We start from the raw sequence: 17,302 nt of genomic DNA, 5'->3' as shown, positions 1-17,302 counted from the left end.
CTTCCTACTCATCCGAGTCCATCGCCGAGACAGGCAAAACGCCGAACACCTTGCGCTCGGTGGGCGTGTACCGGCCGTTAAACCGCGCCTCCGCAGCCGGAAACGGCGGCCGGAAACGCCCAACTGCTGTGGGAGGGGCTGCAGCGGCGAAGCGCTGCTATTTTCCGGCAGGGAATGGCTATCTAGCGGAGCAGGGCGGCGGCCGTCGCCGGGATATAGCTAGTGGTGGCCGAGGGCGCGGGGGGTGCGAGGCGAGTCGGGGGAAGAAAACCTTGACTTTTCCCTGTCGGTGTGGGCCAGGCGTGCTTTTCCCTAGCGCCGGAGCCCCCAACTGCTCCCCAGCGCGCCGGGTTCGGCCTGTGACCGCCGGGCGGAAAAAAGGTCCGAACCGGCGATTTTCGGCGTCCTGAGGACGCGACTGGCCGTTTTTTCGGCGCCGGCGCCGAAAAAGTGATCCGAGGGGCCTGTTGGGGCGCGGGTGGAGATGCCCTCATAGTCTACTAGCTGCTCCCAACTCTCCCGGTGATCCATCGATCGATCAATCTCCGCTGGCTGCTCTGCTCAGCCATGCGGTGCGGGTCTGAATGTGATGTGAATTGCCATGCTTTCTCCATTGCGAGCTACCAGTCCAGTCGCCTCTATAAAAACTAGATGACTCGTTGCGCCAATGGCGCAAAGGCCGAGAGGGAGCCAAGTATTGTAAGAATATTTACACACCCAAGTCAAAGACCAAATGTGGCCAACACTCCTGCATCCTCTGCTTGGAAGCCGCCTCTTTTCTCACCGGATCTAACAGAGATACATGATTCTTCAGGAGAAAATTTTAGAGAAAATATAAAGCATGGAACGCTTCATTGAGACCATACCACCATATCTTCATTTAGTTTCTTTGGAAATCTAAAGGTCTAAGAGGATGGTACATGTGAGAAGCTGTGAATCCACAACAAAAAACTAAACTAACTTCCAAACAGACATTTCAAGTTTGGAAGCCACAAAGAAGCAGCCCAGATCTCTCGTTGTAGTGCAGGTACATGTCCTTAATCCTGCATCCACAGCCCATAATTTTTCAACACCTAAATCCACGAAATCCAACCAAAGGAAATCATGGCAGAAACATGCGCCATGGCTTACGTCTCCGAGAAGGACTTCTTGGCATTCTTGTGCAGGTTGGACACAGCAATCCTCGCTACGAGCTGCAGAAGAACCACACAGGCACCTTCCTTCACCTTGCCCTTGGGGAGGAGGAGGGCAACACTTGCAGCGCCGCAACAAGGCTTGCTCCGAGTGTAATCATCATCATTCTTAGATACCTAAACAAACAACCAAAAAAGAACAGGTTATGAGCAATCAAAAAAGAGGAATTACACGCACGAAATAATATTATTCATTTGACAATTAGTCCCAAACAAAGATAGGACACAGCCGCTTCTCTAGGAGTGCCCATACGATTCGAGTTTAAATTTCAACACTATTTTTCCAACCCATATAGCACACAGGATTTATGTATGCGTCTCGGAAAGGAAAGAAGCTTAAATCCCAGTCTCAATACAGCCAAAACTACATAGAGATACATTTCTTCAACGAATCACAGAAGTGTAAAGCTAAGATTAAATTATAAAGACTATATCCCTCCTTCCCCACCAAAATGTGGCCACATTCAGGCTTTGACATCCCTTAACTAAATTTCAAACCATTTGAAGATCACAACCAAATATACTTTCTTAGAAACACCACCATGTAAAACACAGTAAGCATTCTAATACAAAGTTGTGCTCTTGCATTGATATGTCCAGGATTAGATCTCCTTAACCTTACTCCCTCCATTCCAAAATAGATGACTCAACTTTGTACTAACTTTAGTATAAAGTTGGGTCATTTATTTTAGAACGGAGGGAGTACTTTACAATGATACATCTCTGGGATAATCATCATGTTTGTGGAAAACATAAAGGATTATATCTAACTAATGCATGATGTTTATTAAACAATTAGCACCTGAATGCAAACCTAAGGGCCTCTGCCTAGCATGATAAGGAAAAAAGATATTAAATGTTCAATCTGATTCTTTTGCTATAAATAATGCCTCAAAGTAATACTATAAGAAAGGAACAAAATAGGAAGAGACAGGGTACCATGCTCTCACCTACAATAATCTATGGGTTTTCTGTAGTACTGATCAAACCATCTTTAAATAGCAGTGCTGAACGCCAATTTTTGTTCGACACGCCAAGAGGAACCCAACAAATACACCTGCAAGCAATAAAAGATGGGTTAAAAGTTCACCCATCTAAGCAGGTATCCAACTAAAATCAGAAAAAAAGATATAGAATGGTCTAATTCCTTCAGGATATCGGCGAACCGAATTAGAGCAGATTGACAGGAGTATAAATACCTCGGAACTAAACATAGTAAAGTAAAAATAAAAATACTTTATCAGCACATTCTTTGTACCAAATAATTGCATAAGGTCATCGAACTACGCTGGTTTAAACAGGGCACATGGTTCAAAGTCAGAAATGGGAGGGGATGCTCCTGGCTGCTAAAGCAGACATAATTACTAAAACAAAACATTAAGCATACTGCAATAAGTAAGTTCTGTTTTCAATAGAATTCATGAGATTATTCCATTCTCAAGCAAGTGCACACATGCAGAACGCCTTTTGAGTGAAGAAGCACAATGGAAGACATGATTGAGGCAAGATTATAAATAAAATAAAAGGACAACCAACAAAATATTTGCGACAAATTATTCCAACAATATGGGTCATTAGTAAATTACCAGTATCATGTACCCCTTGGCTTCCTCTGCAAACGCCTGCTAAAGCAGAGTAGAGAGGTACCAAGTAGCTTGCTTTTTTGCAAGACACACAAGCAGGTGTGAAGCTGCACAAGAAGATACGTTAGAGAAGTCGTCAATGGAGCCAGTCGGAGCGAGCCAAAGAAGTGTGTGACCTTCCGGTGGCCATCATACGGGTCGGGGTACTCCTCACGGCAGAGAATCCTCATGGCGCCGTTATCGCGTGCTAGGCCTGGGGTGCAAAAAAGTTAGGGCGGCGAAAAATAAGGGTGATGCTGCAGCGGACGACGAGACTGTCTCTCAATATTAATATGCCATCATATTTCATATTGGCAAAAAGGAGATTGAAATGTAGCAACCTGGCATAACTAATTATATATACTAATTATTGTCGGATGATTGCATATAATCACTCATCATGAGTAACCGACAGACTGAATGATGGAGTGAGAGGAGAAATATATTTAAGAAATAGAGTAAGAGAGAGAAACTTGAAGGGAAAAAACTCAGCGCTTGCAAATGAAAAACATCATATAAAATGGATAATCACCAATCAGGCGATTTGTAAGATATAAGCTTGTTGGTGTGATTATCACAAATCTAGTTGATGGATGATTGGAATCAGCTATTTCATTGAATAAACAATGGTCATGGCAAAGTTTCACTGACGGGAATCAGCTACAATCACAGAAATGTTTATGACTGGTCTTAACAAGTAGCAAGCTTCAGTCTTGCTCACAGGAATAAGGGATTTGTATATCTATGCGACTATGCCATGTGTATTGCACCCTTTATTTAGACAAGCATGCAAGGAAAATATATTAATGGCACAGTTTCAGTTTTGTGCCATGAAGAGAGGTCGTCAAGTGTGTTGTCCAGAACAGAGATGACCATATGTATCAAGAATGTTGAGGTATGGAGAAAATACACTCTCTCGGGAACACAAGCAGGTTAGTATTTTTTTCTGCATTCTCTGGCAAATACAAATAGTTAATTGGGCGCGGAATATATCAAACTAAAAAATGAATTATTATTCCGTGATGGTAGGAAAAGCAAACTTCCCACACAGCAATTCATACTGTGATATTATGGGCATATACTAAAGTATTTTGAGAAGCATAGAAACAGTTAATCTTGTTTGGTACCTTCCTTCTGTAGCGATCGCTTCAGGTACATAATGTTGATGTGCCATCTGGTGTCCAAAGTAGATATGAAAGCTAGTATATTGTATACATAAAAATTATGCCAAGGATTTCTCTATTTTGACCTTCTTTAAGTAGGTAAGTATTTTCCAGATAACAACTTCGCTTTATTACCTCAAAATTGATCAACTGGTGTGCCAATGAATAGAGCTATAGAATTCGATAGGGTTTGTACTCATGTATTCCCAGATCCTTGCAATTCGGACAATAAACATCCAGCGATAGGACTTCCTGTTCACGTCCTTTAGCAGTCCTTTAGCAGCAGGACTCCATCAATTAAATCCTGCTGATGGTAAAAAGAGAAAGTGATTACTACAGTCCATAGGGTAGTTGGAGATTAGCCACAAAGAAAATAAAAGGGCAGAAAGCTCTAAATAATCTGTTTCTTATTTCCACACTTACATCATGTTCAAATACAAAAAGGAAGTAAGCCAGAATATTTATCCATTGCTCAGTGTCAAGAGAAAGCATGTCCCAGTTATAATTGTTTCTACTGGCAAATCGTCTAGTTTATTGATGCCTATGAATAACATATTAAATAAGGCAGCTCAACTCATGCCTAACAAAGATCCAAGTTTCAGTAAAGCGGAAGAATTGATGTTTTCCAAAAATTTCTTGCAGAAATTAGCACAAATCAAGGAAGGTCACCAAGAAAAACAGCAAGCTAAAAATTAAAAGAGAGGAAGAAACAACACTGTAATAATGGTTTGAAAAGCTTGATTTGGTGTGAGCACAAACTGTGAGAAAAATCTAATGTGTATGTTTAGTTCGTGTGTCAATTTCACAAAAGAGCAGGACCTAAGTTACTGCTGCCCAACATAGAGTAGCACTACCCTCAGTTGCAGCTTCAGTCCATATAAAATAGTCAGTCCACCAGCAACAGAGGCTATAAACCTCTTCTACTCTCACATAACTACTTCAGTCTGAACGTACAGTAGAGTTCATAACTGAATCAAGGGGGAAAATGAGATGTTATTTTTTAAACGAGACGGCATTTTCTAATTTAACTTAACGTATTGTAAGTACATGAGTTCCTGACATGGCAGTCTCCCCAACAACAGTTTGAAGTTGAAGCGAAATTGCACAAATTTTGTTTTAGCTACCACACCCACCGCTTTTCAGCTTAGGTGCCCTCAGAAAAAATCATAAACACATCACACTAATCAGTCTATATACATGACTTTACTCGATAATTAGAATCACCTCCTGCCTCATCATGTTAAATGTGTGTGCAGAATGTTTGTATTGGTAATGTGAGCTAGTCCTCATGATGCATGTGGCATTGCATCTTTGCAGGATAAGGATGCGTGTGGCATTGCATCTTTGCAGGATAAGAGCTTCACCTTTATCTTGAAGACACCTCCTGCCTCAGTACTGCTCCTCAAGGCTGCAGGTATGCACCCGGTTGATTAGCACCAACTTTTACATAATTTGAGGTTCCTGCACCAAATTGAAGATATATGGGGATAATTGGGCAAAAGGGAAATGCAGTAGCTAGATTGATTTGCTAGTGTCTGTGGGGGCCTAGGTTGTTCAAATTCCATAATGATACCATGGTTGAGTTTTAAGCATGTGCAGACAGTAGAGGGACTGATTAATGATTCATTATGCTATTATTAATAATTTTAATTATAAATGCATATACGAAAATGTTAGCATACTGACAGGGAAAGTGGTCTGTGAATTGCTATCTGCACACCAATTTTGCACACATGGGAGATACTAACCCTTTATCTGTATCTGATGAATTGCATATGGACCTCTACAAAAACAATCCTTTGAGTTAACACTTATTTGAATTATTTGGGTACAATGCAATATGCATAACTTAACACATTAAATTTTCTGTTCAGCTAACACTGGGGTTTCTACTTGGCTCCAAGTTCAGAGTATATAAGCCTCACCAAATTTGGTGTCCATTTCATTTTCCCTAACTCTCATTCTAGGCTTTCGTTACTCCATAAGGCATTGCATCACTGACAAGCAGGCCAAAAAAGCTACATAAAAAATAAGCAGGCAAAAAAACAGCTTGAACCGCATCCGCTACTCCGTTATATACATACAGTTTCTTTTTTGGCTTTACTTGGCACAACTTCATACTGTCTGTTGGATTGATAAGTCATTAGTTTCTCTGAAATAAACAAGTCATAAGTTAGTCACTAAAATTTCTACACATTTGGTTGATTCCTCAACTTTCTGTTTAGTTTATCTTAGGCTTTATAGCTGCTCAGTGAACTACATGGTTCCTTATCTCCATTTTATTAATTCTGATTCCCAGGCGTCGAAAAAGGCTCAAAGGAGCCACAGCGACCAAGTACGCACGATCGCCCAGGAGAAGTTGCCTAACTTGAACTGCAAAACCATCGAGTCCGCCATGAGAATCATAGCGGGCACTGCCGCTAACATGGGCATCGATGTTGACCCGCCGATCCTCGTGAAGAAGGAGAAGGTGGTCGAATTGATAGAAAAGGTAATATGTAGTCACCTGGCTGCTAGAGCATATAGAAGATAAGCATGGACGATGAAGAACTGACACCACGGACGCCTCCTGTGCATCAGCAACTGCACAACCACATACAATGGCTCCGACTAACATAGAACACCAGTCCGCCATTGAGAATATGAGCTCAGCCAGCGGATCACGAATCGACGGGCACATCAACCCCACCATCGACTTGATGGGAACACACCCATCTACAACAAAGACCAAAGGAAAAGCAAGAGCATGATTACTGAGTTGGAAAGAAAGTAAGAACAAAACACAAATCGAGAAAATAAAGTAGGAGATCATCACCACATATAAGACGCATCCGACGACGATTTCCCTGCCACCGCACCTCTTTTCCTCTCCCTCCTCTCCTCCTTCTCTCTCCGTCTTATCTTCTCTCTCTCCTGCAGACCAAATCGAGAGAGGAAGGGGATTAGAAGAAGGAACTCACGGGGGGAGATGCAACCAGAAGAGATGGGGAATGAGATGGCGCCTGATATCGCAGAGGTTGCGGCGAGGCGCGTCGGCTGGCGCGGCTACTGCTTCCCTCCTCCTGCCGAGTCCGGATCGAGGTCGCGCTCCTCGGCTCGAGCTCCTCCTGCCGAGGACGGATCGAGGGCGAAGGGCACCGATGGAGCACGGGGCGCGGCTGCTGCTCCCCTCCTTATATTGAGTCCTACTCAAGGGCGAGCTCCTCCTGCCGAGGCCGGATCAAGGCCGACGGGCGCCGGCAGAGCAGGGCCGGCCGAGGCCGAGGCGGCGACGGCGGCAGGAGAGGAGGCGGCTGCGGGGGCCGGGGCTAGGTCTGACTGCTTTTCCTCTTTTCTCTCGCTGCCGCTTCCCCTTTTATTTTCTGTCGTGCCTGCTAGCCCAGGTCGCCCGCTCGGTCGTTGCTCTCTCCGAGGCGCGCACCCGCGAGACCGACAGATGGGCCCGTCGCGGCTGAAGCGGAGGCGCGGCCGCTGGGTGCAAACGAGGACGGTAAAAAAACGCCCTGCCAACCCACGAACGCCCCTGGCAACCCACCATCGATCGCTCCTGTTTTCACCCGGACACAGAGACGCACACACCGTATCGCTGCTAGGCTGGCCCCCGCGCAGGCCTGGCCCACTTGTCAACTGCTCCCGGGCCGATCGCGGGGCGTACAGAAAAACGAGCGGTGGGATTTTCACCAGGGCGACAGAAATTACTGTTACGCCGCCAGCGAGGTGAAACGTGCGCGCAGGATGAATCTGAATCCGCGATGGCGCTGGATGGGCAGGTACTCTAGCAGCTTTTATATGTTAGGTGGGCACGCCCACGTGACGCCCACTCTCTTCTCTTCTCTTCCTTGTTCTAACCCGAGCCCTCCGTTTTGACCAGATTCCTTTTGCTGCCCTGTTCCGGCCGGTTGGATTCGCACAAGCCACGGCCGGCCGGCCACGGTTCCGGCCGCACGTGCGCCTGTAGGGACACGCGCGGCAGAGACGGTTAAACGCAGCGGCGGGCGGTAGCCAAGGCACGGCGCACGCGTCCCTCACGTGCTGGTGCTCGGTGCAGGCAGCAGCTGCCTGCCGACTTCTCCCGCGGCGCAGCGCAAGCTCCGGGCGCCCGCGCCGCCCGCGCGTCACGTGCCGAGCCGAAGGGTCCATGCATGGCGAGCTCAACGACGGCTTCGTTTTATAATGATCGAGCCCATTCGTAGAAGCAAGCTTCTGTATGAACTCGCGAAAATACGACGGCACGCGGATCTCTCGTCACACGCTCAAGAACGTTCATCACCGGAGCGGCCGCAAACAAACAGCTTTTTGCATGCGACCGAACCCAACGACCGACAGCCAGCCCAACGGCGTCCGGCCATGTGGGCGCGTGCATGCAGCCCACGGCGACGTGCCGCCCGCGGGACGGCCGAACGACGCCAGCCAAAGTAAGTAAACGCCGCGGCGGACGCATGCATGCACGATGGGTCTGGCTGGGCATGCACGGCATGGGCTTAACCGCGGCGCTCCAGCAGCATATTTTCGGTGGACAGACCGACAGCTGCTTGCTAACAAACGCGGGGCCCGGCTGGCATGTCTCCCGGCGGGCGCTTGTAGGAGTAGTACTACGTACTCCCTCCGTTCAGAATTACTTGTCTCGAAAATTGATGTATCTAGAACTAAAATACATCTAGATACATCCATTTTCGCGACAAGTAATTCCGAACGGAGGGAGTAGCTGATGATGATGCTAATTCCTTGCTTCCTCCATGCGAGACATAAAGCCCCCCATCCTGCTCTCCGGCCTAGTACAAAGTTGTTGCTTCACCACTACATCATGTTTTATGGTCGTGTATGCTACTAATCATGGTGTCACGGTCAGTGTCATGTGTGTATTTCTGTCCCAGATGGCCGGTGCACCTAGTATATGTGCAACAGTCTTGCTGAGTCTCGTGAGATCTTACATTAATATTCCTGCAAATTTTCTTTTCAGTTTTTCTTCTCTTGCATGTTATATAATTGCCTGAGATTTAACCAAATTTCAGTCGACTGAGACCTAGCTATACCCTATGTGCAAATGTTCATGGATTTCCAGCTCAAAAATTTAAAAATAGATTACAGATGGTAGCACAAATTTGTGATTGCATCAAAAAACGCCCCGCTTCCCTGCCCCGTCCCCAAGGGGCGCGGGTGGCGTGGCGACCAACCTTACCTGCTGCCTCCTGCCGTGTCCCCGTTGCTTACCGGATCGTCGAGTGTCATCGTGTGACCGTGTCATCCACGACTACCTTGGCTAGAGTGTCCACTCAGAACACACCTCTCGGGCATCGTGCATCACCAAGATCGATATTGATCATACATACTACTGATGTCGATGATAATGTGTCACAATTTCGAGGGCTACTTACTATCGTCATAAGACCATGTCCCCTCCACCTTAGGCTCTCGGTGAAAACTCTTGGTCTGTTTTGACAAACTAGGGGACCGTGGTGCTAAGAGGACAACCCTCTTTCATAGGCTATGGATTGGTAGCCTTTCGTCTTTGTTAGCCGGTCATCACGTGGTTGGTTCATAGTCAGTGTCTGGGTTTCTATTGGTGTGGTTTCACTCAACTATAATGTTCTTCTCTGAGTCCCTTCTATCCACAGTTGGCATTGTTCATTCGAACTCTCTGGTTAACTTTCTTGTTGTTTGATTGATTGATACCCTTCAAGACATGATGATGGGATCACAAAGTGTTCTTCGACAAATGGCACCAAGATAATGTCCGACTTTGTTTTGAAGCAAGCGAGGTCTTTTTTATGACGTTTTGTCAACCTCCAATTTTTTGGCCGTGCACTCTCCTCATCCCTTGGTTCAACAAACTTTAGTCCCATGTATTCAGGTTGTGCTCCTAGTTTAACATGATGTTTGTCTTGCGGTGCTTTTTATTGGCACCTTCGTATTAGGTTCAACCTGTTCAACCATTTAGGCTTTATTAATTTAGACCATCCAAACTAAGTTCTAAAACTTGTAGAGACGTTAACTTGTCAAGAGTATGTACATTAAAATAAATAAAAGAAACGATGTAGAAATTGAAACTGTCCGAGATTCTTTTATAATCCCGATTCATCAATAAACCCACGCTGAAATTCACACAAGCGTAAGAGAAATATATTTCACAAGCGATGAGTCGGGTATTGGAAACTCTTGATCAACTTGTATATATATATACATGCCTATACCACTCCCTCCGGACTAGTATACAAGGTCTACCATAACCATCGATTTAACTAAGAATTAGTATGAGTTATTTATCATAGACTTGCATTATGATGAAGTTTGTAACGATATAATCCATCCATTTTAAAATATTTGAAGTTTTAGGTTTGTCCTAAGCTAAACTTTTAGAAATTTTGACCAAGTTAGTAGAAAAGATGTGCCAACGTATAAAATACCAAGTTAGCTTTGAAGATGAATAAATCTTAAGTTTTTCTCGCAAAAAAAGGTTAATCATAATATATATTTTCATACTACACATATTCCAAGATGTGGATTTTAGCATTTTCTTTCTTTCTGAAAAGTTGATCAAACATAATGGAAGTTTGACTTAAAAAAACCTACAGCTCCAGGTATTCGGAACGGAGGTGGTTCCTCTTAGTAGTGAACATAACTCGTATTTCCTTGTTAAACCTGTGGTTAAAATTAGACCTAAGTACAATGGGACCTTCCGACCTTGTATACTGGCCCAGGTCGAGCGGGTGTGTGCACTACTATTTTGAGCTAAAGAAAAAGAAAATGCACTGTAGTTGGAGCTAGCTGTTGTCCGGTGCTTTGGAATGTCCGGTGACACGAAATCATCAGGACCTCCTTAATTCCGGTGTCCGTTGCGAGCAAGGAAGGACCGTGCCGCGCTCGCCTTTTTCCCTTTGGCCACTTTGCGATCGCCGCACACCTGCTTTATTCCCAGACACGTTTGACCCGTTGACCGTGATGTCTTGCTGCCGGCCGGTAGTACCACGGTTCGTCCCGCCGGACATCCATCGACCTGATGCATGCATGCTACGGGACGCTATCTGATCTGCATGCATGCGCCGCAGATCCACAAGCGTACACACGACCAAAGGCATGAAAATTTGTACACTGCCGTGCACGGACGGCTGCCACAGAAGCACGGAGCATTTGTCACCTTCTGTTGGCCGATCGAGCTGGCCGGCATGGACATGATCAACTTGATCGATCGGCACGCAGAACTCTCCGATTAAAAGAAGAAAAAAGTCGGCTGTGTGAACAAAAGAGGACCGCGGTAGTTTTCCTCAAAAAAAGAAAAAAAGAGGACCGGTAGAAAAGAGAGGAGCCAAGCCAGAGCTCAGCGGCAGCAAGAGGCCGATCGAGCCTATCCGTTCAGCGCTGGGCACGCCATGGCATGGCATGGCATGCATGGCCGTGCTTTGCTTCGAAGGCGGTCAAGATATATACCGCCTCCCCGGCCACCCCTACCGCGCCTCCACCTGTAAAACACCACGTCGCGGCGCCTCCCCTCTGCTACCGGGAACCGCTGCCACGGTGACCGGCCCGACGCTTGAGCAAAAAGCCAAGGCCAAGGGCACGGAGGGGCGGGGGTAAAAAGCATCTCTCACCGCCTCGGAACCCACATAGAAATATACCGCGGCTGGCAGGAAGCACTCCTACCGTGTCCAGTCTGCTTCCTCTATTTTAACGCCCCCCGAGTCCAGTCCACCGCCCATTCTTCACCGCCCCACAAAACCAATAGCCTTCCTCCTCCTCTTCCCTCGAGAAGCGAAACATCTCTCGCTAGCTCGCTCGCATCGAGGAGTTTGCTGGTAGGACTACTCATCATCGTTCTGAGCATGGACATGGACGCCGCGCATGGCCACTACCCGTGGCTCAACTTCTCCCTCGCTCACCACTGTGAGTACTACTGTCCCACTCCGCCTCGATCCCTTCCTTCTCTTGCTCAGTTACCTTCCTTCTTGGTGCGCCGCCGTGCTGATGTGCTTGGTATATATGTGTGCGTGCGCAGGTGAGATGGAGGAGGAGGAGCGGGGAGCGGCCGCCGAGCTGGCCGCCATCGCCGGGGCCGGGCCGCCGCCCAAGCTCGAGGACTTCCTCGGGGGCGGCGCCAACGGGAGGAATAATAATGACGCCGGCCGCGGCGACCAGGTTGTGTCTGCAGCGACCGCCGAGATGTACGACTCAGAGCTCAAGTTCTTGGCCGCCGGATTCCTGAGCGGTGCTAGTGGAACCACGGCACCCACTATCTCCCCAGCGGCGGCTCCTCAGGAGCAGGCCGACCCGAAGATGACGGCCCCGACGCCGGAGCAGAAGAAGGCCGTCGACTCCTTCGGGCAGAGGACCTCCATCTACCGTGGCGTCACGCGGTAAGCCAGCTCTATGCATGGCGGTGGTCGATCGATTGATCCATCTAGCTATTTGCCCAAGAAACCTATACAAAATGGTGCCCTGCTTGGGTCCTTGAGCTCTGTAGTCTGTACTGCTTGCATGCAAATACCTGGTCGATATTCGTCTAGATGCACATATGGCACACAGATTATCCCGTAACCTAACCACATCATAGAAAAAGAAGAAATGATGGAACTAATTAAGCTGTTGATTTGGTGTAATAAGCTGTTCTGAATAAGGTGTTCTTTTTCCTATGCTCGATCAAGTTTTGGCCTGCGCATCTGATTTTACTGTCCATTTTGGGTGATTTTTAGGCACCGTTGGACGGGTAGATACGAGGCGCATCTGTGGGACAACAGCTGCCGGCGTGAAGGCCAGAGCCGCAAGGGCCGCCAAGGTGAACACACGATACTACTCTCTGCTTACCATGCACATACTTCTGCTAATGATCAAATGCACTCATCATTTTGCTGTTCTTAACTTGTGCTTCTTGATGTTCTTGACATATCAACTTGATGTGTTCCTCCTTCATGGCTGTTATTTCTGGTGTGTTCTCTCTCCAGTTTACCTCGGTAAGAAACGAGAGCCTTCCAGTTCTTGCATTAAAAAAAGTGTATCGGTGTGGGTGATGCTAAAGTGTTGGTGCTGCATGGAACAGGTGGCTATGATAAGGAGGAGAAGGCGGCAAGGGCGTACGATCTCGCCGCGCTGAAGTACTGGGGGTCTAGCACCACCACCAACTTCCCGGTAAGACGATAGATTGATGGATTGCAATGCATGATTGCAAAAACTCCTGGATATGTGCAAGAATGTGCAGCAAAGCATGGGCATATCTACCGATGTGCTGGCCGGATGTGTATCTTTATGCGGCAAGTGTTCTTTTTTAGGTTGCCGACTATGAAAAGGAGGTGGAGGAGATGAAGCACATGACACGCCAGGAGTTTGTAGCTTCACTTAGGAGGTACATACATACATACATATAGGCTACTAATAATGACCACTTCTAGTCTTCTGATGTTGCACTTGCATTGTGTGCATGCTTACATGCATGCGTGGACATTCTATATAGGATGCATGTTTCATCACTTAATACTATAGCATTTTTATGTTATTCAAGTAGTAATTTTGATGAGGAAAAAACTTGTAATCTTGTGCAGGAAGAGTAGTGGATTCTCCCGTGGCGCTTCCATATACAGGGGTGTCACAAGGTTCATATTCTCCTCCATGTTTTGCTTGTGTTGATCATGTTTGGCCTCTTGCATGTGGTGTCATCTAAAAGTGTTTGTTTTTGCATTCTATCATCTAGACATCACCAGCATGGTCGATGGCAGGCTAGGATCGGACGTGTTGCTGGCAACAAGGATCTATACCTCGGAACATTCAGTAAGTACATACGTCCTTGTACAAAAATCCATTTCCTGTACTTAGTCGGATGCAGACATGCATGTTCGTCTACTTTCTCACACTGCACCCACTGGTTACTAAACCAGGGCGTTTTTTTTTTTATGAAACCAGGATATATCTTTGCTGGTAGCTTACATTATCTCTTTTGTTCCCAAAAGGAGAGTTATGTGGATAAATTAACCAAGAGTTAAGTGAGAGTACAATCTTGTCTTAACTTAGTTGAGTAATGAAATCTCAAGTAGGAGGGGAGCACGTGTTAGCCCTCCCCTCGAAGCGGGCATTAGTCGCATCTTTCCATTAACAACCACATTACAATACTCTTTGCCGTGCACGTAGGTTCATCTTAATTTACAGTCTGTTCGTACAGGTCTTGTAGCTAGATTCGTCGACATATTTTTTATCTAGGTCAAAAACCATCAAGTTTGACCAGATGCACCCATGGACCACGTGTATCTTACAGGCATGGATGCCCACATTTGATTCCCATTTGTCATCTTTTATCATGGTTTTCGGGCTTTTTGCATGGAGGGTAGGGGGTAGAGAAAAGAAGAAACCATGGCCATGCATGCTTGCTTGGAATGTATGTAATGCTCAGATGGGAGCCTGGGCACTTTCTTCCTGCATTGCATCTAGCAACCTGTATTTAGAACTTGGAATCTAGTTACTGTTTTCGCGGCCAGCTTTCCACAAAGCGTCTGACCGGTGATTATATTAGGAGTGTACGTTACGGAGACGGTCATTATTGCACTCGGTTTAACTAAGCTCATTGCACTCATGGGCTTGTCAGTACTAGCAGCTAATTAGTCAAAAGTCTTAATGATGCAGCTTGCATTGCTGTCTAGGAGCTGGAAATCCATGGGCATTCTTCTGCATACTTTTGTCAATGTGCTTGTACCATATGTTCCATCTGTGTTTGTTTTTTCAAGTGAAATGTTTCGTATGTGTTCTTTTTTTTGTTGTAGCAATGACTAATGTATGTTGATTTTACTGCAACAATATTAAGAATGTTACTTGCTCTCAAGCAACTGATATTTTGATAAAAAAATCTAACAAGTGAGATTCTGTTTACGTAGGCACGGAGGAGGAAGCCGCGGAAGCCTACGACATTGCGGCCATCAAGTTCCGGGGCCTGAACGCCGTCACCAACTTCGAGATCGGCCGGTACAACGTGGAGAGCATCATCAGCAGCAACCTCCCGATCGGCAACATGTCCGGCGGCGCGGGGCGGGGCAGCAAGGCCCTGGAGTCCAGCTCCCCGGAAGCCGCTCCATTGCCCGTCGAAGCGCCGCACTCGCTGGCGTTCACGGCGCTGCCGATGAAGTACGACCAGCAGCAGCAGGACTACCTCTCGTTCCTGGCGCTCCAGCACCACCAGCAGGGCAACCTGCAGGGGCTGGGCTACGGGCTCTACAGCTCCGGCGTCAACCTCGACTTCGCCAACGCCGGCCCCGGCGGCGCCATGGCGCCTCACTGCTACGGTAGCAACGGCGTCGACTTGCACCTTCAGCAACACGACCATCAGCAGGAGCAGGAGGGGGAGGGGCAGCAGCAGCAGCATGATCAGCATCAGTCCATGGGGTTCGGCGCGTCGACGCCCATGGCGGCTTTCAGCAGCGGTGGGCCCTACGAAAGCTCGGTGACGGCCGGGTCCTTTGGATACTATCCAAATGTGGCAGCCTTTCAGACGCCGATCTTTGGAATGGAATGATTCGGGGCGGTGGAGAATGAAGGTGGCCTGGCCCTGGCCCTGATGGATGCGATGTGATGAGATCAAGACTGACATAGTTCTCAGAAGCCACACGACACAACAAAGAGGTAAAAGAGGAGGTGGGGGGTAGGGTAGGGCATGATGATATGGTGCAAATATAGGAAGCAGCATGCATGGATGAGACGCTGACAGGTCAGACGCAGGGTAGAAGACGACCACTGTGGTGTGCTAACAACAAGCAAGCTAGCTAGCATTTGTTTCTGGTTGTATCTTCTGAACTTTTCTTTTCCCTTTCGTAGCTTTGGCCACTTTGCGTCTGTGATGGCTGGGCTTTGTTGTTTGCTGCTCCTTTGAGCTTTGTCTTTCTGCTGGAGCCATCATAGTTTTAGCCAGCCAGCCAGCCCTGTAGAACGTAAGCAGAGCAGGGACATCTTTGTAGCTTTTGCTCTTTTGTGCTCTTTTGTAGGTCGATCGCTTTAAATTAGAGCCCCCCTGCATGTACACCTGGAACGGTATGGTCGCTCCAGGGTTAGTCAGAGAGGAGATATAAATTCCAAGGTTCATGTTTACTCCATGCTTGTTGCTGAAACATGATACTACCATTTTACATCTAGAAAACGTACTACTGCCATCGTATCTGTAACTATGAAATATGAATGATTAGGGCCTCTTTGATTCGCAGGATTTTGAAAATGTAGGAATAGGGAAAGCATAGGATTGGGATGGCATGCCAAGTTGGATCCTATAGGATTAGCAGGAAGTGTTTGATGCCACATGGAAAGCAAAGATTGTAAAAAGAGATTAAAGTGTATGTTAGATTTTCTATGAAATGTAGTATAAAAGATTTATAGGAAAAATTTCCATGGGATCCAAACCTATGAATCAAAAGGCCAACATAGAAAAATTTTCTAAAGAATTTTCTAAGGATTTAGATCCTTCAGATATCCTATAGCTTACTGATAGTAGCTTCCTGAGAAATGGCATGCAGTATGTGCTTGAATGTACTACCTCCATTCCAAAGAGCTTGTCTTACTTAGGGCTTCTTTGATTCAAATGAATTTAATGATTTTTGAAGGATTGAAATATTTAGATTTTTTTATGTTGGTTTATTGATTTATAGAATTGGATTCCATAGGATTTTTTCTATGGAATCTTTTATACTACATTTTATAAAAAAAATCTAACATCCACTTCAATCTTTTTTTATATTTTTTTGTTTTTCCTGTGACATCAAACATTCATTGCTAATCCTATAGGATTTAAGTGGGCATGCCACTCCAACCTTATACTTTTTCTATTTCTATGTTTTCAAAATCCTACAAACCAAAGTGTCCCACATTCGTACCTAAATAAATGTAAGACAAGCTGTTTTGGATGGAATTTAAGCTGGATCTTACCCTGGTTTGATTTTTTTCAGGATCTGACCATGGCGGTAGGAAAATGGTCAGACCCCCAAAAAAATTCAAATGAGGGTCAACTTTCATAGAAGGTTCAAAACACCATATTTGCCGAAGGATCATCGATATGTGGATAGTGTTTACTGTTTGATCGGAAAGAAGCGGTGCCAGGTTTAGGTTACCCTCGTGCTCCCTGGATGCAAATGCAATCATCGTCGGCATGCTCGCATCATGCGCAAGCAAACATTCTTTTGCTGTGTACATTGTATTCAGGCCAACTCCATCGCGCAACCTAAACGGACGTGCATTTTACCCGGATTATATATGTTTGGATAGGGCAATGGGATCGTGTCCGGGCCGTTTCTGGAATGCGGTGGCCTGCGTCCAACGCGCGGATACATCCCGGCCGCATTCTGTCCGCGTACTTTTTTCTTTGCTAACCCTT

The 17,302-nt window shown here is 46.3% G+C and overlaps 1 protein-coding gene and 1 long non-coding RNA gene across 8 annotated transcripts; one reads left to right on the top strand and one right to left on the bottom strand.

The window, feature by feature from the left end:
* Positions 1–654: 654 nt before the first annotated feature.
* LOC123190721 (uncharacterized) lies at positions 655–6,897 on the bottom strand. 7 transcript variants are annotated; one of them, XR_006496522.1, is made up of 8 exons: positions 6,794–6,897; positions 6,485–6,693; positions 5,343–5,439; positions 4,114–4,285; positions 3,943–4,014; positions 2,900–3,029; positions 2,144–2,250; positions 655–1,310 (listed from the first exon to the last, which is right to left on the bottom strand). It is a non-coding gene; the product is annotated as an uncharacterized lncRNA (long non-coding RNA). The 7 variants fall into 7 exon arrangements; XR_006496520.1 differs by having other exon boundaries at positions 3,943–4,285; XR_006496521.1 differs by having other exon boundaries at positions 3,943–4,282.
* Positions 6,898–11,630: 4,733 nt separating this feature from the next.
* Positions 11,631–16,029, top strand: LOC123190720 (AP2-like ethylene-responsive transcription factor AIL5). Its single transcript, XM_044603427.1, has 9 exons — positions 11,631–11,856; positions 11,969–12,326; positions 12,663–12,745; positions 12,912–12,920; positions 13,007–13,095; positions 13,236–13,309; positions 13,506–13,556; positions 13,655–13,731; positions 14,826–16,029. Exons 1-9 carry the CDS (start codon positions 11,796–11,798, stop codon positions 15,458–15,460), a joined length of 1,437 nt encoding a protein of 478 aa, XP_044459362.1. The 5' UTR covers positions 11,631–11,795; the 3' UTR covers positions 15,461–16,029.
* Positions 16,030–17,302: the final 1,273 nt, after the last annotated feature.

Source organism: Triticum aestivum, chromosome 2A (genome assembly GCF_018294505.1).
Source record: "Triticum aestivum cultivar Chinese Spring chromosome 2A, IWGSC CS RefSeq v2.1, whole genome shotgun sequence".
Classification (NCBI taxonomy): domain Eukaryota; kingdom Viridiplantae; phylum Streptophyta; class Magnoliopsida; order Poales; family Poaceae; genus Triticum; species Triticum aestivum.
This window is presented reverse-complemented; position numbering and strand designations above follow the sequence as displayed.

Bases quoted from the DNA above. Each gene is read 5' to 3' on its own strand.
- LOC123190720 (XM_044603427.1), top strand. From the start codon at position 11,796: ATGGACATGGACGCCGCGCATGGCCACTACCCGTGGCTCAACTTCTCC. The intron at 11,857-11,968 runs GTGAGTACTACT...GTGCGTGCGCAG, and splicing joins CTTCTCCCTCGCTCACCACT to GTGAGATGGAGGAGGAGGAG. The intron at 13,732-14,825 runs GTAAGTACATAC...CTGTTTACGTAG, and splicing joins TCTATACCTCGGAACATTCA to GCACGGAGGAGGAAGCCGCG.